This window comes from Panthera onca, chromosome E2 (genome assembly GCF_046562875.1).
Source record: "Panthera onca isolate mPanOnc1 chromosome E2, mPanOnc1 haplotype 2, whole genome shotgun sequence".
NCBI classification, from domain to species: domain Eukaryota; kingdom Metazoa; phylum Chordata; class Mammalia; order Carnivora; family Felidae; genus Panthera; species Panthera onca.
The window spans coordinates 9,261,810-9,285,304 of NC_138353.1; the positions used below are offsets into that span (position 1 = coordinate 9,261,810).

Here is a 23,495-nt window from a genome sequence, read left to right on the forward strand (position 1 = left end):
ATAAAGGTTTTATTTTGTTTACCCCTAAAACAACTCAAGGCTACAAATACACGTATTATTTTGAAATAAAAGGAAAATTTCAAAGTATGCAAATTATGGGATCTTTAACATTTTTTTTCTTAATGTTTATTTATTTTTCAGAGAGAGAGAGAGAGGGAGAGAGAGAGAGAGAGAGAGCATGAGCTGGGGAGGGGCAGAGAGAGAGAGGGAGACACAGAATCCAAAGCAGGCTCCAGGCTCTGAGCTTGTTAGCACAGAGCCCGGCATGGGGCTTGAACTCACGAACCCAGAGATCATGACCTGAGCTGAAGTAGGATGCTTAACAGACTGAGCCACCCAGGCGTCCCCTAGGATGTTTTGCACTAAAGCCAAAATGACTGTTGAAAGGAATCTATTCAAGGCTCTCTGCCCCACCAGCCACACTTAGTGGCAAGACTCACAGGGTCAAGTGTGCCCTTGACCCTGAACTCTTTGTTTTTCTAGGTCAGGGTACCCACCAACCTCAGAAAGTAGGCACCATACTCTTCTCTAGCCTGACCACAACCCACATCCTGGACAGCGTTTCTTAAAAACCTACCACCTCTAGGTCTAACTACCCTGTCGAGAAATTGGCCCCTCTGAGGACAGAGCCTCAGCCCTCTCAAACCCTTAAAACTCCCTGGCGGGAACTCAGCTCATCTCTAGATGTCTGGCCCCTCTCCTCCCCAGAAGAGTGAGTAAACTCTGCCCTGCTGATTGGTCTCCTTTCTGCAATCCTTTGCTGCCAGTGTCCCTGGCCAACTGAACAACGGTGCTCTATATCCTACTCGATACTCTGGCTCGGTTGGTGGAGCGCGTGACTGTTTGTTTGTTTGTTTGTTTGTTTGTTTTTATTTTTTTTAATATTTATTTTTGAGACAGAGAGAGACAGAGACAGAGCGCAAGCAGGGGAGGGGCGGAGAGGGAGAGAGATGTAGAATTTGAAGCAGTGTTTATGCTTAAGGCAGGTTCCAGGTTCTGAGCTGTCAGCACAGAGTCCAACGCGGGGCTTGAACTCACAGACTTCGAGATCATGACCTGGGCCGAAGTCTGACGCTCAAATGACTGAGCCACCCAGGGGAGCGCGTGGCTCTTGTTCTCAAGGTTGTGAGTTTGAGCCCCATGTTGGGCACAGAGATGACTTAAAATTAAAAAAAAAAAAAAAGTGAGCATTAGGACAATGACATCCAGATCCTGGCCAACATCTAAAGTTGGGTTGTTGCTTGGGGCTCCTGGGTGGCTCAGTCCGTTGGGCGTCCGACTTCAGCTCAGGTCATGATCTCACAGTTCCTAAGTTCCAGCCTCATGTCGGGCTCTGTGCTGACAGCTCAGAGCCTGGATCCCATTCGGATTCTGTGTGTCCCTCCCCTGCTCGTGCTCTGTCTCTGCCTCTCAAAAATGAATAAGCTTTTAAAAAATTTTTTCTTAAATAATAAAGTTGGGTTGCTTTTTCTTGCCATTATCTATTTATTTAATTTTATTTTAAAATTTATTTATTTATCTTGATAGAGACAGGGACAGTGTGAGTAGGCAGAGAGAGGGAGAGAGAGAGAATCCCAAGTAGGCTCTGCACAGTCAGTGCAGAGCCTGATGCAGGGCTTGAACCCAGGAACTGTGAGATCGTGACCTGAGCCAAAACCAAGAGTTGGATGCTTAGCTTACTGAGCCACCCAGGCTCCCCTTACTGCCTTTTTTTTTTTTTTTAATTAGTTTTCATGCCTAGCTCAGAGCCCAACGTGGGGCTCGAACTCACAAACTGTGAGATCATGACCGGAGCTGAGGTCGGACCCTTAACTGACTGAGCCACCCAGGTGCCCCAACAAAGCTACCTTCTAATAATTACAGTATTACATGCACAATTCAAAATTATTAGTATCAACATTACTGTAAAAGTATTATTATAATTACATTTCAAACTGAGAATCAGTGGGACACCTGGCTGGCTCAGCGGGTAGAGCACCCAACTCTTGATCTCAGGGTTGTGAGTTTGAGCCCCATGTTGGGGGTAGAGATTACTTACAAGTAAAATCGTTAAAAAAAGTAAAATTGAGCATCAGTGATCACACATTCTTGGGAAAGTATTATGTCATAAATAACAAGAGGCCGGACTTCTTCTTTTAATAAGAGGAGGTCCCTAATTCTCCTCTGACTCAGCCTCAGCCTCTTCACTTTGGGGCAGTCTTTCCCCAGATGAACACAACCTGGGGCAGCCCGGGGATGTCTGAGCCACCAGCTCTGCCTTCTCCTTTCTGTGCCCTGGGGAAACCGAGACTTAGGTAAGTACTGCAGGAAAAGATCAAGTAGGGTGGCTTCAGGGGAGGGAGGGACAGATGGGAGGATGCCCTTGGCTGCAGATTGCCTAGTTCCAAGCTCCTTTTGAAATCAGCAGGGGAAGTGGGCTTTCAGAACCCCCTGCAGCTGGTTGTGGGTAGATTTGAGCCAGACAGAGCCGGCATCTGACTCAGAAGAAAGCAAAATCAAAGTCATTTCTGTGCCTGGGTGGCTCAGTCAGTTGAGGACAGACTCTTGGTTTCAGCTCAGGTCATGATCTCACAGTTCTTGGGATTGATCCCTGTGTTGGGCTGTATGCTGGTGGTGGGGAGCCTGCTTGGGATTCTCTGTCTCCTCTCTCTGCCCCTCCTCCACTTGTTCTCTTTCTCTCTCAAGATAAATAAATTAACCTGGAAAAAACCTTCACTTCTGCAGAGTCTGTAATATCCTCCTACAAATCTTTCTTCGGTATCGGGCTGTAATGAATCTCTTTGAGTTTTAATCGGTACTATGGTTTTTGGTATTTGCCCGTGTTTACCATGTGGTTCTGATTTCTGGGTTTTTTTTTTCTTTTTAAAGTTTATTTGTTCTGAGAGAGAGAGACAGAGAAGAGAAGGAGAGAGAGAGAGAGAGAGAGAGAGAGAGAGAGAGAGAGAGAGAGAGAGCCCTGCATTGGGCTCATTGCTGTCATCAGGGAGCCCACTTCAGATCCTCGGTCCGCCCCCCCCTCCCCCCGCCCCTAGCCTGCTTGCACTCTCTCTCTCTCTCAGAAAGAAACAAACACTTAAAAAATTGAAAAATTAAAAAATAATTTTTAAACTTCACAGTCTTTTCTGGGTCTCTCTTCCAATTGCCTAGCATTACTGGGAACAATTCACCTGATGTACCTCTTTTGAGCGGACAATAAACAATGTTGGCAATTGTGTGGCGACATAAAAGCTAACATTTATCTGCAGGTTCTTCCAACTTATGTGAATACAATTTTCTTTTCTTTTCTCAGGGTTAATAGAGACGTAGCAGAGAGGTAAACACACCGGCTGATAAAATGGAAAAATATACATCTAAGAAAAGGATACGCATATTTAAGAGATGCCCTTTGACATGGTGAGAGTATATATACTGCCCTTCGAGGACTCTTGATGGCTTTGTATCCTCTGTACCTCATTATTTTCCTCTGCCTCCTCATTATTGATGCATGAAATACTGAGTACTACGGTCTTTTTGTTTTACTTATTTCATTTTATTAAAAAATTTTTAGGTGTATTTATCTATTTTGAGGGGGAGAGAGGGCAGAGAGAGAGGAAGAGAGAGAGAAGCCCAAGTAGTCTCTGTGCTGTCAGCCCAGAGCCCAACGCGGGGCTCAATCTCATGAACTGTGAGATCATGACCTGAGCCGAAACCAAGAGTCAGATGCTTAACCGACTGAGTCCCCCCAGGTGTCCTTGCTTTTTTTTTTTTTTTTTTCCTTTTTTCTTTTTAAAGAAAAGGCTCTGCTTACATTTCTTATTCATTCACTCGTGTCAACATACCTGAGGGGGAACACCTTCCTGGATGGCCAGATGCACTACCTAGACTTTCTCTCTCCATCGTTGGGTAATATGACCTTGACTCTGACCACAACTTCATACCTGAGCACAAGTGAGTCTCCTCCAACTCTTTCCCTGATGCCATGGCTGTGCTTTTGACCATCCCAAGGCACAAGGCAAACTCACTAGGCTGTATCCATGAACGCTTCAGCTACTCCTCAACAGCACACCTTCCAGAGGTTCTTGTTTTCTTTGTGACCAATGAAAGCACATTTTTGCCTCATCTTGGAACTGGACAGAAATGAATTGGACCAAAGATGCAGCCAATATGGCAGGTGTACAAGCCCCCATGCTAGGGAGTATTGAGGGTGACTGACGTGAGTTATTTTCTTTGGGAATCTAACATTTTTTAGGTTGGGTACTGGGTAATATTACCCTGCTAGAATTAATCATCACAAGGATTTGTGAGGATGGTGTTATATCCTTGCTTTACAAGTCAGGAAACTGATACTTCCCTCAGAGAGTTAAGCAACAATGTTGATTTGGCTGTAAGTGCCAAGAACCAGCCTTTGGATTCTCTTCTCTTTGGTCGCCATAGTCACGACAAACTCACACTAAATAAACAGATGTTGCTTTGGGGGAAGTTTAATTCATCTAGTGTGGTGCAATTGTACAAAAGTTCCCCCTTTTTAGGACCGATGAAGGGCAGCAGAAGAGTAAGGAACTTCTCACACTCCCTACTTTACTACCATGCAATATTGTTGTACAAGTTATATTCGAGTCTGTATTAAGTCTTACCAAGTATTACATATACATGTGATGAACCTGAAGCATTGAGAATCAAATGAGCCATGTCTCCTGAGATGAGCTCACTGTCTGCTGAGTGGTGATGGGGTAACAGTCAACACAGTGAAATAAGTGAATCCCAAGGTGGACATCAGAAAATGCATCACTCTGAGGATGAGGCATCTGGTTTGTGTTACTTCCACTGCATCACAGTGAGGAGACCATCCCCCCATCCAGTTCCCTGCACATACACACAAATCACAACACCCTTTGTGTTTTCCAGGTTGTGTGTGTGCAGCAGTGATGCAGACAAAGTGGAAAAGAACGCCTACCACTCAGAGAACTTCTACCTGTCACCGTGGAGGATGTCCGCCCGGTCAAAGCAAAAACAAAAACAGATCTCTACCCCTTCTCAGGACCAATGCAAAATTGACTTTCTCAGGTAAGAGATACTATATTCAGTGTGGATAAAATGGAAGATTCTGGATCTTGTCCCTCTGTCTCAGAGAGATCAGTGAAAAGCAAAGACGTTGAGATTATTTGCATAAAAATCAGCGTATTTGTTCTTTCTTTTTCGTCGTTATGACTTTTTATTTTGAGATGGTTTAAGACCCACAGGAAGTAGCCAAAGTAGTACAGAATGAGCAAAAATGTTCACTCAACCCAGCTTCCCTTAATGATGATATCTTTTATAACCATAGTCATTGTCAGGGCGCCTGGGTGGCTCAGTCGGTTGAGTGCCAACTCTTGATTTCATTTCAGGTCATGATCCCAGGGTCGTGGCATCCAGCCCTGAATTGGGCTCAGAGCTGAGCATGAAGCCTGCTTGAGATTCTCTCTCTCTCTCTCTCTCTCTCTCTCTCTCTCTCTCTCCCCCCCCTCTGCCCCTCCCCCACTCTTCTGTCTCTAACTACATTAACAACAACAACAAAAATATCACTGCCACAATTTGGAAATTGACATTGACCCAGTACTAGTAACTCAGATATAGATTTTATTTCAAGGTAATATTTGACAGGCTGGAATATATTGCCGATGAACACAAGAATTTCTCAGTGTTGCTTCGTCTATCCACCCTTTCTCAATAGGATATTTCTATACAGGGTACCGTGGCTTGTAGGACTCAATAAACCACTTTATTTGGTTGAACCAATGCCAGTTACTCCAATGCCAATCTCTAGTCAAGTGAACCATCGTAGATGATTAAGGTCAGGGCTATCAATAGAATTCTTGCCAGCATGGACATAGCTCATATGCGTGGTGTCTAATATGAAAACCATTGTCCACCTGCGATGTTTGGCCACTTGAAATATGGCTAGTTCAAGTGAGAAACTGATTTTAAATTTTAATTAATTAAAATTTAAGTTTAAATAGGCACGTGTGTCTAGTGGCTATCATGTTAGACAGTACAGGTCTTGGCCGAAAGGATGCTCCCTTGCTCTTAACCCCAATCTTGATATCAGCCAGCCAAGGGACCCTGGACCCCAGCTCTCAAGTGTGAAGAAGAAGAAAGGACCTAGCATAGGACTTTTCTGTTCCATATCTTGACGAGGATCCCCAGTGGAAGAAGGAAATAAGCCTGATAGCCATCGTTTAGCATCTCAGGTGTATCTCATCATGTGGAGGCAGGAGGTAGAAAAGGAGCATTAGTACTGAATGGGTTCTTTTCCTCTTACATTTTTATTTTATTATTATTTTTTTAATTTTTTTTTTTTTTACATTTTATTTATTTTTGAGACAGAGAGAGACAGAGCATGAATGGGGGAGGGGCAGAGAGAGAGGGAGACACAGAATCGGAAGCAGGCTCCAGGCTCCGAGCCATCAGCCCAGAGCCCGATGCGGGGCTCGAACTCACGGACCGCGAGATCGTGACCTGAGCTGAAGTCGGCCGCTTAACCGACTGAGCCACCCAGGCGCCCCTCCTCTTACATTTTTAAATGTTTACTTATTTTGAGAGAAAACAAGAGAGCATGAACAAGGATGCGGCAGAGAGAGAGAATCCCAGGCTGGCTCTGCACTGCCAGCGCAGAGCCCAACTTGGGGCTTGAACCCAAAAACCATGAGATCATGACCTGAGCCAAAGTCAAGAGTCTGTTGCTAACCAACTCAGCCACCCAGGTGCCCCTGTTCTGGGCGGGTTCTTACAGAACATAATCTCACTGATATCCTGGAATTTCACACACTCACATTAGGGTCCCATTCTCTCGGGCACCAATGATGGGTGAAGGCAGAATATAAGCTAGGAATCTTCTCTTCTCCCTAAACTTCTCAACAAGGTCACTTAGGTCAACAATCTAGTATGAAACAAAAGGTTACAGCAAGTACTTGGTGTTGAGAATCGACTGAGTTCTGCTTCCCGGGATGGAGAGAGCAATGTGGAATGGGAAATAGAGACACAGTGAAATCTGGTATGAAGCGGGGTGAGATGGGCTCACGGGGGCTTGAGAGAAGACTTCTATAAAGACAAAGCATGGGGTCCATGGCTTTTAACATAAAATCACGCTGCCAAGATTGTCCTTCCACCAGGCCTCCACGCTGTATTCATAACACAACTTCCGTTCTGTGTGCAGTGGATATGATGACGTATCTCACCCCTGCTCTTCGGCTGTGCACATACAGGATGACCAGTTTTCTACTTTCTCAGAAAATGGAGGATATTGTGAAGTGTTGATATCAAAGCCACCACCGCACATCACTGCTCTTGGAACTGAGTCCTGTGAGGAAGAGATTTCCTGGTAAGGGGAATGATTATATGGAAAAAGCTGTAACAGTACTGGATTCTGTTCCTCGATACCAGAGGGGCGCACAGGAATCAGGGGAATTTGGTCATTTATATGGGAATCAGGGGGAGAATGAATATACAGTCTTACCAGCAAACCCACAAATTTATGAATGAGATCAACCACCTCTTCTTCCAGGAAGGCAGGATGAGAAGCTATACGCGAAAAGGCAGTCATGGATGCAAAGATCACTGTGTCATTGGTTAAGCTGGGAACCAAAACAAATTGCTAACTCAGTGCCTTGGGAATCTGGCTCATGACGAGGCTGAAGGACGGAGTGGGGAGTCCCTGAAGGGGTGTGCTGGAAAATATTCAACACCAGCTTCCTCAGGGGAGGGAGAGAGCTTTTATTTGTAGTGCCGTCCAATTTCTGTGGGGTGATTACTTGTATCATGGTGGATTTCAAACTACTAGCATAACCTCAAGAGTACAGAGTATAGAGGCGCCTGGGTGGCTCAGTAGAAAGAGCTTGCAACTCTTTGATCTCAGGACCCTGAGTCGGAACCCCATGTTGAGTGTAGAGATGACAAAAGAATAAATAACAAACTTAGAGAAAAGAGTGCAGAGTAAGATGTAGTAAAAATGCGAGCATTTATTTATTTGTAATATGGTCTATTTAAATGAAAGTCTTAGGTAACTTAATTCTTTTTTTTTTTTTTAATGTTTATTTATTTTTGAGACAGAGACAGACAGAGCATGAACAGGGGAGGGTCAGAGAGAGAAGGAGGCACAGAATCTGAAACAGGCTCCAGGCTCCGAGCTGTCAGCACAGAGCCTGACACGGGGTTCGAACTCACGGACTGTGAGATGATGACCTGAGCCAAAGTCGGCCGCTTAACCGACTGAGCCACCCAGGCGCCCCGGTAACTTAATTCTTAATAATAGCTGTGTTTAACAACCTGCACACAAAATTCCTGAAAAATTTAACAGTCGGATCCCACCTACTGGGATGAATTGGCTCCCGCTCACCAGGGTTTCCTCCCACCCCCGAAATCCCAACCTCTGCCACCCATTGGAATCCAGCGTGCAGGAGCATCACACAGAAGGCAGTGTATGTAACCTCCGTGCTTTGCATGGGGCCAACACAATCCATGACTGCTTCTGTAGCCTCAGACATAGCGCCAAGACTGAGCAGGGCAGGTCAAGTTTCTCGCACGTGGCTTGCCCAAGAACGCTTTTGAGAAAAGAGCCACAGATTCTTTCTTTTAAGTCCACTTCTGCAAATATGTGTTCTTTTTTATCCATAGCCTGTGTATCAATTTCTCTGTTAATCCCTTTCATGTTTAAGTGAATAGACATAGCAAGGAATAGATAAGGAGTTTGGGGATCAAGGATTACGTGTATAGATCAAGAAATGAAGGGAATCTAAGAACACATCAGTGAAACTAGACATTTCATGATACCATGGAAGCAATTATGCAATAACTACTTTACCCACAGAAAACAATGCTTTTGTTTCCTCTTTCATCACATCTCCCCCTCCCCCCCTTTTTTTTTAACTTAAGCAGGCTTCATGACGAGCACAGAGCCCAACACAGAGCTCGAATTCACAGCCATGAGATCATGACCTGAGATCAAGAGTCAGACGCTCAACTGACTGAGCCACTCAGGCGTCCTTCATCATACCTCTTTTTAGGAACTAGGATTCTTGCCTTGTGATACCCCAGGTCTTGATTCATTCCAAATTTCCAACTCCCCAAGACAGAGGCTGGATTGTGTTGGTTGTCGTCATGTGTTAGGGACAGATTCTCACAACCAGGTGCCTCATGAACCACTAGTTCACCCCATAGATCATGATTTTCAGCTTTGTCTAAATAGTGGAATCATGGAAGCTTTAAAAGTAATGGTGCTTTGGTCTCACCACCAACCTCCTGACTTAATTGGTACGGGCTGTGACCTGTGTTTTGTGATAGGTATGTGTGTGAGTTGCAGGGGAGGGGGGGGCGAGTGGTTTAGCTTCCCAGGTGCAGTCAAGTTTGGGCACCACTGCTATGGGAGCATGTGTTTCACCCATGAGTCAATTGCTAATTCAGTGTTTTTATTCCAAAAGTTATATGACACAAATGAGAGCCAATTAATTAATTAATTAATGCTAAATGACCCAAAATGTTTATTTGACTAAATTCTATTTCATGTATAAGCATTACAGTCTCCCCTCTGTTTATCAGACTTTGGCAGTTAAAAAAACGAACCAACCTTATCCAGAACAGTGAAAATACCAAGTGTGCTGAAATCTACAGTTTTACTGTAGGACACACACACACACACACACACACACACACGTACACGCACACACACACACACATAAACATGTGTGTGTGTACGTGTACGTGTGTGTGTGTGTGTGTGTATGTATTTAAGTCCTCTCTCCCTTTGGCCACATCAACTCTCAGTTATGATCATTAACTACAGACAAATTTTCAAAATCACTTCTTTGCTTTTCCAAGATCTTTGTAGCCATCATCATCCACCTCTGGCCATTTTTTCCTGAGTGACATCAATCATGTCATATATAAAGTCTCCCTGAATGATGATCTCATCCTCTCCTGTTACTGAGTCCCCACAGGAGAATTTTTGAGCAACAAGTCTCTGTGCTTCTTTAAGATCAATTTCGAAAGTTGCAAAGCCACGTAATCCTGTCACATATTTCTTCTTCACTCTGGGAATTTTGGCGATCAGAATCTTTTGTGGTACAGTCTTCTTTTTTGCTTTATTGGACCTCTTCTACCTCTCTTCTGCTTTTTCTTCTCTTCCTCTTCCCCTGCTGTGTCTTTTGACCCTCACCGATGTCAGCTTCTTGTTTCTGTGAATTTTCTCCAGGAAGTTTTGCAGGCTCATTTCGAAAATTCTTCTCTAGTGTTCGCTTCGGCAGCACATATACTAAAATTGGAAAATCCTTCTCTAACCACTGTTGACATTTAGTGACACCAGGCACGTGTGTTCACAGTACTTTGTTGGTAGTAAAAAGACTCCACAGTAAAAGACTCAGAGTGGGTAGCGTGCATCTAACTTGCCCTGGAATATTGTCTCTCAGACCTCCTTTGCCATCATGCCCATTGGATTTGGAAATATAAGCAGTCGCATCTCACAAACCCATGTGGTCACAAAATTCTTGTCCCCCTCCAGTCCTGCCCCTACTGCCAGCTGAAGTGACACAGTCATAGCAACTTAAATATTTTTTAAAGTTTATTTATTTTGAGAGAGAGAGAGGCAGTGAGAGAGAGAGAGAGAGAGAGAGAGAGAGAATCCCAAGCAGGCTCTGCACTGTCAGCACAGAGAACGATGTGGGTCTCAAACCCACAAAACATGAGATCATGACCTGAGCCGAAATCAAGAGTTGGGACACTTAATTGACTGAGCCATCCAGGCACCCCCCAGCCAGAGCAACTTAAACAATAGAAGTTAGGTATGGCCACTTTGGACACTGGTATAATAGGAGAAGAGGTAGAGTGGTCAAAACACATTTGGTATGAGAGATCCTCTTAGTTCTACTATACTTACATTTTGTTAACAAACCTCTCTTTGTCCAAGTTATCTCTTTTTTGAGAGTCTAATACAACTGTCCAGTAGAACTTTCCATGATGATGGAAATGTTCTGTTCTGCAGTAGCCAATATGTTATCCATTTTCCACATGTAGGTATTAAGTATTTGAAATGTGGATAGTACAGCTGAGGAGCTGAATTTAAATTGTTTTTAAATTTTATTAATTTTCAAGAGATGGACAGAGACAGAACATGAGTGGGGGAGGGACAGAGAGAAAGGGAGATACAGAATCCTAAGCAGGCTCCAAGCTCTAGCTGTCAGCACAGAGCCCGACGAGGGGCTCAAACCAATGGACTGTGAGATCATGACCTGAATGAAGTTGGACTCTTAGCCAACTGAACCACCCAGGCACCCTTGAGGAGCTGAATTTTAAATTAAATTAAATTAAATTAAATTAAATTAAATTAAATTAAATTAAAAGTTTAAATGGCCTCTTTTGGCTAGTGGCCACTGTTTGGGCCAAACAGCTCTAGTTTTTAATCACATCCCTTTCATTACTATTACTATTACTATTATTATTATTATTATTTATTATTATTATTATTATTGCGTGTGTGTGAACTGATTTATTTCTTTTTTTTTTTAAGTTTTGGTTGTAAGTAATCTCTACACCCAACATGGGGCTCAAACTCATGACCCCAAGATCAAGAGCCTCATGCTCTACTGATAGCCAGGTGCCTGCTGTGAACTAATTTCTAATATTTTCCTCATTTTTGACACTCAAGTTCTCCATTCAGAAGCGAATCTGAAGACCAGGAATCTTCACAGAGTCAAGAATCAGGTAATTGGCTAACATAGAGATGAGGTCAGGGCTGCGTCAGTGGGTTGATGGAAATGTCCCGTGGCTTTACATAGAGAAGACAGTGTTGAAGTCCTTTATGGCAGTGACGACCAAAAACAAATTTTCTTATCTCTAACACCATCCTCCATACAACTTAAATGGGGATACGAAGTACTCAAAATCTTGGACGTTATATCAGGAATGAATTCCATATTCCAAATACTCTATTAGGGTTATTACACATATTCTCTTTTTATTATCCATGGAAACTCTATGAGTGGATTATATAGATTCTACTTCAAAGACAAATAAAGCAAACTTAGAGGTGAGAAATCTTCCAGCTGGTAGGTGAGGTGTGGCAGCATTGGATTGTATTTGGTTAGGAGACGTTTCCATTGTATTAGTCTACTAGGACTGCCATAACAAAATACGGTAGACTAGGAGCCTTAAACAATAGAAGTTAATTTTCTCATGGTTCTGGAAGCTAGAAGTCTCAGATCAAAGGCTGGTAGATTTGGTCTTTCGTGAAGCCTCTCTTCCTGGCTTGTAGATGGCCACCTTCTCCCTGGGTCTTCACATGGCCTTTTCTTTGTGCATCCAGAGAGAGAGAGAGAGAGAGAGAGAGAGAGAGAGAGACATCTGGTCCCCCTTCCTTTTCTTGTAAGGACACCAGGACACCTTTCCTATTGGATAAAGAGTTCTTTCTTATGACTCGTTTAATTTTTTTTAATGTTTATTTATTTTTAAGAGAGAGAGAGAGAGAGAGAGTGAGAGAGACCATGAACAGGGGATGAGCACAGAAAGAGAGGGACACACAGAATCTGAAGCTGGCTCCAGGCTCTGAGCTGTCAGCATAGATCCTGATGCGGGGCTCAAACTCATGGGCTATGAGATCATGACCTGAGCCGAAATTGGACACTTAACTGACTGAGCCACCCAGGCGCCCCTCTTATGACTCATTTAACCAGTAATACCTTCTTATAGGTTCCATCTTCAAATTCAGCCCATATATCTATGCTCATTGTGTTGGGTTGGAAAAAATTACCCAACATGACTATTTTAGATTCTGTCATTACTTGCTCCACCTCTAACTGCTGATGGTTGAAAACTGTCCTACATGGTGTGAAGTAGTTTGAAAGCCATGCGAGATTCAAGGAGAGCAGGGCACTGGTGTTGGCTGTATCTTGATGCCCAGCCCAACTCCTGTCTTCCCAGTCATGTGGTCACTGGGTAAGCTAATCACATGAATAGCTAACATTGTGTGCTATTTTCGCTGGGTATCACACAGCCAGGTACCAAGATTCAGAGCAATTCTACATGAGGAAAAAAACTCAGAGAGGTTAAGTAACTGTTTAATTGAGACTTTTCATTTTTCCTATACAAGATTTCTACTCTCTGCAAAATGAGATTCCATCATATATAATTCCTCATAAACCAATTTTCGTCAGAGGACAGTGGCTAAAAGATTTCTATCGCCCAGGTTAGAGATATTTGTTCTATGCAAATCATCCTCGCCCAGAGCCTAAGCAGTGGGAAATGAATTCAGCAGTGCGTGCACGGAGGGTCTCCAAGCATTGTTGCCCAGCCGGATCCTGGAAGCGTTCAGGGAACGGGCGATGGTCTGGGGGTGCCACGAGATGGATGGTGGAGAGGACGAGAGTGAACAGATGTGTCTTTGCCTCTTCAGCTTTCATGCTTGTTCGCTTTATGGACTTGGCTTCCCTCACCAGCAACAAGCATTTTCTGCTCCTTGGGACCATGTAGAAATTTAGCTGCTGTGGTTCCTGACTTAGGCAAATACACCCCCTGCCCCTCATGCTGCCCAGCCTGACTTCCTTCTTAAATTTGGGGGTGTAATTTCAGCAGTAACAAAGAACCTTCTTGTGGCTTTCTCTGTGTGGATTCAAAACAAAGCCGCTTGTGCTAGTCCCATACCCTTCTCTCTGATATCTGGATTCCCAACAGTACATGTGCAATTCAACATCCAGGACCCCTTCAGGCCATGCCTTTTTCAACAATCCACATATGACACATGCAATATATTTTTTTCAGAAGATACTTGCTGGGAAGAGAAGACAGTAGTGCCCCACCTGGTTGCTAAACTCTGTTCTGGGACTGAACCGGTTTGTAAAAGTAATCAGTTTCTGGGACCGGAAGGAAATGTGGATATTGAGTTGATTGATAAGAGTGCAAACAGATACAGGTAAGAATCGAAGATGCTGATTGTTTAAACACAATTCTGTTATAAAGAAAGTATATAATGTGTGATACTTAACATGTATACACGTACATGACATATCTCTTAAGACATCTGAAATTTTGTCAATATTCTCTGTATTCCATATTCCGAGTTGGTATTTTAATTTTGACAGATGTAGAATACAGAGAAATCAGGGCCCAGAAAGCCTAATTAATTCCCCAGAATTTTCTTTAAAAAAAAATTTTTTTTACATTTATTTATTTTTGAGAGACAGAGGGACAGAGCACAAGTGGGGGAGGGGCAGAGAGAGAAGGAGACAGAATCCAAGGCAGGCTCCAGGCTCTGAGCTGTCAGCACAGAGCCTGACACGGGGCTCGAACTCACAAACCGTGAGATCATGACCTGAGCCGAAGTTGGACGCTCAACCAACTGAGCCACCCAGGGGCCCCCTCCCCCCCACAGAATTTTCTAATCCTTGCTCCACCCCAAACATCACATCCCTCTGCACAATTGTTCTTTATTTTTTAAATGTTTATTTATTTCTGATAGTGGTGGGGAGGGCAGAAAGAGAGAGAGAGAGAGAGAGAGGGAGAGAGAGAGAATCCAGGCAGGCTCCATGCTGTCAGCACAGAGCCCAATGCAGGGCTCGAACTCACAAACTGTGAGATCATGAGTGGAGCTGAAATTGAGTCAGACGCTCAACTGACTGAGTCACCTCGGTGCCTCTGCACGTTTGTTCTTTAAATCAAAGTCCTGGTGTTGTCCCTGTATGACTATCATTCTGACTCTTTTCAGTGTCCACTTCCCCGTGGCCGGCTTCTATCTGTGGCCAGCAACAGGCCTTGGCTTCCTGGTATCAGCAGCAGTGACCGTGACGATTACGTTCGATTCTTGGGGTCGGCACCTGGACCTGAAGTTACAGCATCACGAGAAGTGGATGGTGGCCGGCCCTTTATTTGACATCTCTGTGGAGCCTGAGGGGGTCATCACTGAAATCCACCTCCCCCACGTCATCTCCCTCCCAGGTACAGAGGGGAGAGAGGAGGCTGTGGGGACGGTGGGGAACATTGTCTAATGGCCTTTCTGGTTGCCCTGCAGCAAATGAGGTCGATATCTCTTGGTTCCAAGTTGCTCATTTTAAGGATGAAGGGATGGTCCTGGAGCCACCAGCCCGAGTGGAGCCTTTCTATGCCATCCTGGAAAACCCTAGCTTCTCTCTGATGGGGATCCTGCTGAGACTTGCCAGAGAGACCTGTCTTTCGGTCCCCATCACATCCACGGCACTAATCTATTATCACTTCCACCCCGAAGATGTGAAATTTCACTTGTATCTTATCCCCAGCGACTCCTTGCTAACGAAGGTAAGTCCTGCAGATTTGGGAGAAGATGTGAGAATTACATTTTCAGCCTATCACCTTGGACCTTCTGTCTCCCTATTGAACGGAAAAGTCAAGGCACAGGGGCACCTGGGTGGCTCAGTAGGTTGAACGTGGGACTCTTGATTTTGGTTCAGGTCATGATCTCAGTTTTGTGAGTTCGAGCCCCGTGTTGGGCTCTGTGCTGACAGCTTGAAGCCTGCTAGGGATTCTCCCTCTCTCTCTGCCCCTCCTTGGCCCGTTCTCTCTCTCTCTCTCTCACACACACACACAATAAACAAACAAACAAACAAACAAACAAACATAGAAAGGAAAAGTCAAGGCACAGCTTTCATTGATAGAAGCATGAATCACCCTTCACAAGGTCAATCTGTAGGTGCTGACTCTAGAGCCATACGCAATGATCCCAATAGGAGTTTGGTTCTGCTAAAAATGGAGCTACCTTTTCCGGCTTTTAAGGAGAAGCAAAAAAGGGAGAGGAGACTTATGGGGACTGGCAGAAGAGGTAATGAAGAGATTTCATTGTAGAAATGGACATTAGTAATATCTAAATGAAACACACACGCGCCCCTCTGCAGTCATCCTCCTCCTGTGCATTTGTGAAAGGCTCAGAGTCCCCCCCCCCCCCTTCCAGGGTTAGTGCTGAAGCAGAAGTGTTGGTGGCCATTGTGGCCCCCTAGTTACTGCATCCCTGGATAGAGTATCACTTCTGTTCCTCCAACCTCGGTGGAGAGGGTAGTGGGGGAAGACTCATCTGATTTTCTGGCCAATTGGTTAATTTTCCTACAGCTCAGTAAGAGGCAAGTGTGGGCCTGGCGGTTGTTAGGTTGTGAGTAACCGTGGGTATTTAAAATACAAGAGAAAATATTTTAAAGTTTATTTGTTTATTTTGAGTGAGAGAGCAGGGAAGGGGCAGAGAGAGAGAGAGAGAGAGAGAGAGAGAATCCCAAGGAGGCTTTATGCTGTCAGCACAGACCCTGATTCGGGGCTTGAATTCACGGCTGTGAGATGATGACCTGAGCCTTTTCAAAACGACATTCCTTCCTTATATACAGAGACATATTCATATATATACGAATATGCATATATATAGGTATATACATATATATTTGAATGTATCAGTCTGTACACGAACCTTTACGTCCATTGAATGATGTCATACGTGCTACTTGATACCGTGTATGGAGAACTTTGTATGCGACTGCTTTTGCTTATTTCCTTTTAGCTTTGCCCTCTGATTTGCTTCTGCTGCTTCTTCCTCAGGCAATAGATGAGGAGGAAGCTAAATTTCAAGGTGTGCGTCTGCAGACCTCGCCCCCAGTGGACCCACTGAATTTTGGTTCCCGTTATATTGTGTCTTGTTTGCCTCCCCTGGAAATAATACCCAAGGTCAGTAGAATTGGATCTAACTCAAATTGAACACATGTTTCAAAAATATTTTGTACTTTTGAAGAAAAAAAAAAAGAGAGAAGATTATTCTCTGAACCATGTCCTGATAAGAGCTGGTCTACTCTTCCTTCCATGGAACAATAATATTTCCTGAAATTGTAAACTTACCAAGAATGTTGACCTTTCTCCCTCTGTTTTCCTCTCAACCAGCCATGAGATTGTATGGGAAATGGATTATATTTCAGTGGCCAGTTTCTTGTAGGCAAACAGAACTTGCCACCCCCTCACCCCCCCCACCGATGCTTTAAGTCATGTGTTTCCTCTAGGAGTTGAAATTATCCTACAGGAACCCTGGAGAAATCCAGGTCTTCTCTAAAGTCTATGCTGGGAGGATGAAGGAACCAATCATGCTTGAAATTACTGACAAAAGATACAAGACTTTGATCTGGTACACTTTGGTGAAGCCAGGTAGGTAAAAAAATATATATATAAGGCTAGAATTGGGGGGGGGGGGAAATCATGCACCTGTCTCCTTGGTTGCAGTGAAGTCTATCACAGGAGAAGGTCTGTTTATGGTCTCATCCCAGAGAAGAAAATAAATCTACTGACAGTTTATAGTGTCCAAAGTTCTGCACTATCAACAACCCCAGTGTTAGAAGGTTTAAGGAATGTACTCGCTTATTGTTCACATTTAATCACTTCATGATGGTATTTCATGCCAAAACACGTTTGCCTAGAAGATAATTGTTTTCTTCCTAATTTTTCTTTAAATTCTGGTTAGTTAACATCTAGTGCAATAGTGGTTTCGGGAGTAGAATTCAGGGATTCGTCACTTACATACAACACCCAGTGTTCATCATTACAAGTGCCCTCCTTAGTGCCCATCTTCCACCTGGCCCCTCCCCCACCCGCCTCCCTCCCATCAACCCTCAGTTTGTTCTCTATCATTAGGAATCGCTTATGGTTTGCTTTCCTCTTTCTTTCTTTTTTTTTTTTCTCCTTCCCATATGTCCATCTGTTTTGTTTCCTAAATTCCACATATGAGCGAAATTCTATGGTATTCATCTTTCTCTGACGGACTTATTTCACTTAGCATAGTATACCCTAGCTCCATCCACATAGCTATAAATGACAAGATTTCATTTTTTTTGATGGCTGAGTAATACACACACACACACACACACACACACACACACATATATATGCCACATCTTCTTTATCCATTCATCAGTTGATGGACACTTGGGCTCTTCCATAGTTTGGCTGTTGTAAATAATGCTGCTATAAACATTGGGGCTCATGAACCCCTTCAAATCTGGACCTTGTTGTATCCTCTGGCTAAATAATTTCTGGTGCAACTTCTGGGTCATAGGGTAGTTCTGTTTCCTAGAGGATAATTTATGTAGAACAGTATGATAACTTAAGGGTTGGCTTCACATTGTCTCACATACTGGCTTATAAATAGAAATAGAAGGAATGTTGGGAAAATATATTCCTTCCTCTGATGCATTTCCCTAATGGGTAGGGAGTGACCTTCTACCTCATGGGGTTCCATTTGTATATTAATGTTCGAATGGGATCCTTCACTTAGGAAATGGAATTAAATTACTTTAGTGTGTTACAGGGGTGCCTGGGTGGCTCAGTCGGTTGAGCGTCCAGCTTCGGCTCAGGTCATGACCTCATGGTTTGTGGGTTTGAGCCCTGCATCGGGCTCTGTGCTGACAGCTCGGAGCCTGGAGCCTGCTTCGAATTCTGTGTTTCCCTCTCTCTCTGCTCCTTCCCTGCTCATGCTCTGTCTCTTTCTCTCTCTCTCTTTCAAAAATAAATAAAAACATTTAAAAATTAAAAAAAATTATTTTAGTGTGTTACATCAAAGCCTAGAGAAACCAAGGGGCACCTGTCTGGCTCGATCAGTACAGCAATGTGACTCTTGATCTCGGGGTCATGAGTTCCAGCCCCAAGATAGGCGTAGAGATTACTAAAACAATAAACTTAAAAAAGAAAAGAAAAGAAAAACTAAATAAAGGTATACAGCTGATTTCATATCATTCTCCAACTTTTCCTTCCTTCCTAGAGGAGCTCCAGTTTGGTGCTACATCGGCCCCTCCTCCCCTCCCAGGTCAGTGCAGTGTTTCCACCAAAAGTCTGATTTCAGGAGATCTTTGAGTGATGTCGCTCAATGTGGGTTCATACCTTCTCTTCATTTACAAAGACTAAGTGGTTCCAGAGACAAACACAGAGTCTGATGCACTTCAGCAAACACATGAGGCTGTAATACGCAGACTCTGAGCGTGCAACCACACTTTTTTGGGAAACCATTTTGCATCCGCTGAACTTTAAGTAAGAGTAGTTTGAGGCGGCTGGGGATCAAACTTTAGAGAGACGGAGACCACATGAGACCAGAGGGGCAGGCAAGAAACAGAACTTGTAAGCATAAGGATGATCATTGAACTCTTTTGGAGCCTAGTCCGAAGGCAAAGGTGGGCTTTTGAAGGGTGAGTAACAATGCACTCACTCTTCGGAACTGTGTGGATGACTGTGAGTGAGGAATGAACAGGAAGTGGGCATTGGCTTATGAGGCTGTTGTAAATGTCAAGATCAGGTGTTAGCTGGGAATTGGTTAAGGTTAATGGAAATGGTAGGTAGCGGGGAAAGAAATTATTTAAAATAAAATGCCAAAGGGCACCTGGCTGGCTCAGTCGGAGGAGCGTGGGACTCAATCGCACTAAACTTTTAAAAATAAAATAATAAAATAAAATAAAATAAAATAAAATAAAATAAGGAGCCAAGATTCAGAGGACTCCATTCTGCCTTCCACGTTGTTGGCCATGATTGTCAGGCTCCACACAGTAGAAGTGACGGGCCCCCTTTGTCAAAACAGATCATCCAGGAGGAGAAGGAGAGCATTTTCTGGTGTCTCTCAGGGAGGAGAAGGCTCCTCGGGTATCGCATTGGCTTGAAATGGCAGCAGACCCATCCTGGCCAGCGGGTGCTGTCAGGAGGTCCAGAGAGGCAGACTAGCTGGAGAAAATCAGGCCCCACACCTGGAGTTGCAATTGGGTTCAAACTCAGCTACAGCTCTTGGTGAAGAATCAGGTAAAGGTGATTTCATAAAGGAAATTGAAAGGACTTAATGTAGGTGGTGAGTGTGTAGCATTAATACAGGGTCTCTACCCTTCCTATCACACAAGCTCTTGAGCAAGAGATATCTGTCACCTGTCGTCTGAAGGATGAAACTGACACTCATTCACTCTGTCTAGAAGACCCTTCAGAAGCTTCTGCCGGCCCACATCTTGAGTCAAATCTTTATCTTGGCCACCATGTGCCATGAATCATGACACCTCTTTACCCCTCTTTCCCTTTTGGCATGGTGGCATCTTGCACTTAATACCAAAATTCTTTTCCTTCCGGGGCACCTGGGTGGCTCAGTTGGTTGAGCATCCGACTTCGGCTCGGGTCATGATCTCACGGTTCATGAGTTCCAGCCCCACATCGGGCTCACTGCTGTCAGCCCAGAGCCAGCTTCGCATCCTCTGGCCCTACCCTGCTTGTTCTCTCTCTCTTCCAAAAATAAGTAAACATTAAAGAAGTCCTACAAATCCTTCAAATCCTCCTTTGATACTAATTCTTCCGTGAAGACTTTGCTTCACAGTCTAGTCATCCCCTCCTTTGTGACCTGAAGGCTGTGGTGACATTTGTCCCTCATGGGACTATGGTGATAAAAATGATCTTGGTGACAAACACAGCTTATCAAAGGCCTGTAGCATGCTAAATAATCAGGGTACCTGTATTTGTGCTTTATATGGTCCACTTCTGTTTAGTCCTGTCAATAAACGGTGGCTGGCTTCCCCAGACAATCACAGAGGAGCATCAGAGTGGGGACATGGTAGTGGCCGTGAAGTAACAATGTTGCATGCAGTGTAGCCTGAGACAGACACACTCTGCACGCATGGGGTTTCTATTCCAGCAGGTGAAAACAATGAAGCCTGTTCCACACTGCTTATCAAAATATACTTGTGGCGCGTGTTGCCAAGGAAAACTGGAGGGGTTTAGAAGAGGATAACACGAGGAGCTTGGATCTAGCATTGAGGGAGCTGAAAACGTCTCAGAGTGCATCCTGGAGAAAAGGAAAAAGTGAAGTTTATGTCCAGTTAAGAAGATCGAATAGCAAGGGCGCCTCCGTGGCTCATTCGGTTGAGCGTCCGACTCTTGATCCCGGCTCAGGTCATGATGTCCCAGTTCGAGTCCTGCATCGGGCTCTGCGCTGATGGCGTGGAGGCTGCTTGGGATTCTCTCTCTGCCCCTCTCCTGCTCGTGCGCGTGTGCTCTTTCTCTCTCTCTCAAAAAGTAAATACACTTAAGAAAAAGAAGGTTGAATAGCAGTTGCTAAACAAACGGGAAGGTTGAAACAATCGAGGCAGCAAGAATAGGTTAAGCTGAGAATCTTTCTGTGGCAGCAACATCATTCATTCAAACTGTGGGGTCACTGACCATACACTTGCAATGACTTTTCAGTACAAAGACCGAGACTTCACAGAAATCACGTCATTAAATTAAGCTGTTTGGCTATAGCCACAGATGACTGGGCATGAATTACCTGTGCCACCGTGTTAAGAGCAAAAGTTCTAGAGGCATGACTTGTACATAAAAAGCAATCACACTTTTTTAAAAATGTTGTTTTATTTTGAAAGAGAAAGAGAGAGGGAGAGAGTGCAAGCCGGGGGAGTGGCAGAGAGAGGGGGACAGAAGATCTGAAGCAGGCTCCAGGCTCTGTGCTGACAGCAGAGAGCCCAATGTGGGGCTTGAACTCACGAACTGTGAGATCATGACCTGAGCCGAAGTTGAAACCTCAACTGACTGAGCCACCCAGGCGCCCCCCCCCCCCCACTTTTAGTGAAGAAACTGAGGAACAAGAAAGCAATGTTATTTGGCCAAGGTCACAGAGGTACTATACATGGGCACCAACAGGAACCCTGAGTCAGCATGATGCAAAATACCTTCTTCTGTCCAGTGCCCCTGTCCCTCCTGTGTGGTCCTTAACCAGGTAAATCTCTTTCTACACAGTTCAGCAGCAGAAGACCCTTGAGGGTGGGGAGCCAGCCTTATCCATCTGCCTCTCTGGTGTCATGCACAGCTGCTGGCAATGTATGAACTCGGAGACGGTTAGAAGGATGAGTAGTTGGATGGATGGCAACGTAGAGCCCTCTCTCTAGGGTTCCGATGACAACCGGAAAGTAGCGAAGGCGAGGTGCTCAGAGCTTGGAGGGGAGGGTGCTGGGATTGAAGAAGAGGTCTCACTGAGTTCTCCCTAGGTTCATTGACCCCCGAGAATGGACTGCGCGTCCCGAGCGTGCGTCTGTGAGACCCGGGCAGCCCGCAAAAGAGAATGAGCAACGTCTCCATGCAGAATTATGTCTTGAAGCTGGGCATGGGTCCTGACCCCTATAAACAAGCTTCCCCTTTCTGAGTCTGCAACTCTTCCTTCTGTCCAGCTGTGGCCTTTATGAAGGAGCACCATCGTCATCTTCAAGCCAGGCTGGGGAACCTGAATGGAGTCCTGGATGATCTTCAGGACCGTGGGGTCTTCACCGAGGAAGAGAAGGAGATGGTGCAGCAGATGCCAACACAGCAGAGAAGGAACGAGACCCTACTGAGGATGGTGGAGAATAAAGGGCACCAGGCCCAGAAGGTGCTCTTCAAAAGCATTAGTAGAAGAGACCCTTATCTGATGTCCTACCTCAACCAGCAGAGTTTACAACAGTGATTCAGACCGATACTCAGGAAGAGAGAATCCAGTGTTCTCCGCTGCAAATGGATAAACGGACGTGTGATCATTGAGTTCAGGGTCCAAGGCACGAGGTCCAGGTAACACAAACACATCACACAGGCTTTCCTGAGGACTGATGTGTAATTTCGCGGAGACCTATTAGTGTATCCTAATATCTTAACGTCAAGAATATCTGAAGAGAGGACTACTGCCTCGAAGTGCTTTTTAAAAACAAATCCTGGGGCGCCTGGGTGGCTCAGTCGGTTGAGCATCTGACTCTGGCTCTGGTCATGATCTCACGGTTCGTGAGTTCGAGCCCTGCGTCGGGCTCTGTGGTGACAGCGCGGAGCCCGGAGCCTGCTTCGGATTCTGTGCCTCCCTCTCTCTACCCCTTCCCTGCTCATGCTCTGTCTCTGTCTCTCAAAAAGGTGAATAAACATTGAAAAAATTTAAAAAAAAATCCTGTTTCATCCATTGGCACATTTCTTGGACATCTGGGCAGAGGCAGATAAACGCAAGTGTGTTCGTGATTGACAAGGCCCAGGGAGACCAGTTCTCCTGAGCAATGTGAGAAGCAATTCCGGTGAACATTACCTCTGGGATGTTACCGTCTCACAACAAAAGGCAGGAAGTCTTACAAAAACTCTCTGTTGGCGGTGGGGGGGGGGGGGCTGGGTGGCTCAGTCAGGTGAGCGTCCAACTCTTGACTTTGGCTTAAGTCATGATCTCACGGTTGGTGGGTTCGAGCCCCACTTCAGTCTCTGCGCTGACAGTGTGGGGCCTCCTTGGGATTCTCTCTCTCCCTCTCTGCCCCTCCCCTTCTCTCTCACTCTCTCAAAATAAATAAATAAACATTTTTTTAAAAAAACCTCTCTGTTGAGGACATTCATGGCATTCCTAAGTCTTAATGTTGTCGTTATTAAAAACATGCTGTGTTGAGGCGCCTGGGTGGCGCAGTCGGTTAAGCGTCCGACTTCAGCCAGGTCACGATCTCACGGTCCGTGAGTTCGAGCCCCGCGTCAGGCTCTGGGCTGATGGCTCGGAGCCTGGAGCCTGT

The 23,495-nt window shown here is 44.8% G+C and overlaps 1 protein-coding gene and 1 pseudogene across 11 annotated transcripts; one reads left to right on the plus strand and one right to left on the minus strand.

Moving 5' to 3' along the window:
• The first annotated feature begins 609 nt into the window (after positions 1-609).
• Positions 610-23,355, plus strand: CARD8 (caspase recruitment domain family member 8). 11 transcript variants are annotated; one of them, XM_060651614.3, is made up of 12 exons: positions 610-712; positions 3,290-3,393; positions 4,885-5,043; positions 7,172-7,336; positions 11,651-11,706; positions 13,759-13,909; positions 14,702-14,931; positions 15,005-15,267; positions 16,546-16,671; positions 16,998-17,139; positions 18,746-18,790; positions 22,164-23,350. In XM_060651614.3, exons 2-12 carry the CDS (start codon positions 3,335-3,337, stop codon positions 22,433-22,435), a joined length of 1,668 nt encoding a protein of 555 aa, XP_060507597.2. In that variant the 5' UTR covers positions 610-712; positions 3,290-3,334; the 3' UTR covers positions 22,436-23,350. The 11 variants fall into 11 exon arrangements, with proteins under 11 accessions (XP_060507597.2, XP_060507596.2, XP_060507598.2 ...); XM_060651613.3 differs by lacking the exon at positions 610-712 and adding an exon at positions 2,163-2,294; XM_060651615.3 differs by lacking the exon at positions 610-712 and having other exon boundaries at positions 3,290-4,192.
• LOC132691287 (density-regulated protein pseudogene) lies at positions 9,573-11,015 on the minus strand (annotated as a pseudogene).
• Positions 23,356-23,495: the final 140 nt, after the last annotated feature.

Bases quoted from the DNA above. Each gene is read 5' to 3' on its own strand.
- CARD8 (XM_060651609.3), top strand. From the start codon at position 4,760: ATGCATCACTCTGAGGATGAGGCATCTGGTTTGTGTTACTTCCACTGC. The intron at 7,337-11,650 runs GTAAGGGGAATG...TTGACACTCAAG, and splicing joins TGTGAGGAAGAGATTTCCTG to TTCTCCATTCAGAAGCGAAT. The intron at 11,707-13,758 runs GTAATTGGCTAA...TATTTTTTTCAG, and splicing joins TTCACAGAGTCAAGAATCAG to AAGATACTTGCTGGGAAGAG.